This window comes from Hippocampus comes, unplaced genomic scaffold (genome assembly GCF_001891065.2).
Source record: "Hippocampus comes isolate QL1 unplaced genomic scaffold, H_comes_QL1_v1.1 scaffold22, whole genome shotgun sequence".
Taxonomy (NCBI): domain Eukaryota; kingdom Metazoa; phylum Chordata; class Actinopteri; order Syngnathiformes; family Syngnathidae; genus Hippocampus; species Hippocampus comes.
In genome coordinates, this window is record NW_017806175.1 from 7,815,479 (window position 1) to 7,816,175 (window position 697).

The following is a 697-nucleotide window of genomic DNA, read 5'->3' on the forward strand; positions in this document are numbered from 1 at the left end:
CGGCCGGTGACGCAGTGCAGACTCGCTCGGTGTCGTGTGGGCCCCGAGCGCTTCTGCACAAGCTCACCCGAGACGCGCCGCGAGGTGTGGGCGGCTGGCGCGTCGCCGTGCTGGAATCAGCTGCCTGGGTGTCCGAGAAGCAGGATGGACACAAATGGGATATTCCATCTGTGATTTATTATTTTTTTTTCCCAAACAAAAAGCGGTTGGGGACGACAATCCAACTTTTGATTCTCTTTGTAAATAATAGACGCCATGTGCTTCCAGTAGTGGATAAAGAATATATGCCCATACGTATTGTGACATTAACTGTCGACATGTGTTGCTACACCGGTTTTGTTTAAATATGTGTTGCTTAAAGGAATCGAACCCTGCAACTAACTACAATATTGGTTCGCCCATCTATGGCGTTTTGCATTGTCGGTCAGCATTAAGCTTTTAATGTCAATGTCTTTATCGTATGCTGGAAAGTGTTAATGTTTAAAAAAAAAACAAACATATTGCCGGTTTTTAAACGCCCTAATATTCCAATATTTGCAATATTCCATGACAGCACTTAACGCACATCTCGAGACATTTCTCTGAAATGCAAACTCGGTCGAGTGTTTGTTGACTTTAAAGCACAGGCTGTATTTGTGGGGAGGCCCCAAGTTTCCACACGTCTCCTCCTCGGCGGTGAGCGAGCAGGCGCGGAGGT

General features: G+C 46.6%; 1 protein-coding gene across 1 annotated transcript in view; it reads left to right on the forward strand.

Annotated features, from left to right (window-relative positions):
- glis1b (GLIS family zinc finger 1b) overlaps nucleotides 1–381 on the forward strand; it is a 126,795-nt gene extending 126,414 nt beyond the window's left edge. Inside the window, exon 14 of the mRNA XM_019896496.1 lies at nucleotides 362–381. Coding sequence (XP_019752055.1) covers nucleotides 362–381 — 20 coding nt within the window. The remainder of the gene's footprint in view (nucleotides 1–361) is intronic.
- The last annotated feature ends 316 nt before the right edge of the window (nucleotides 382–697 follow it).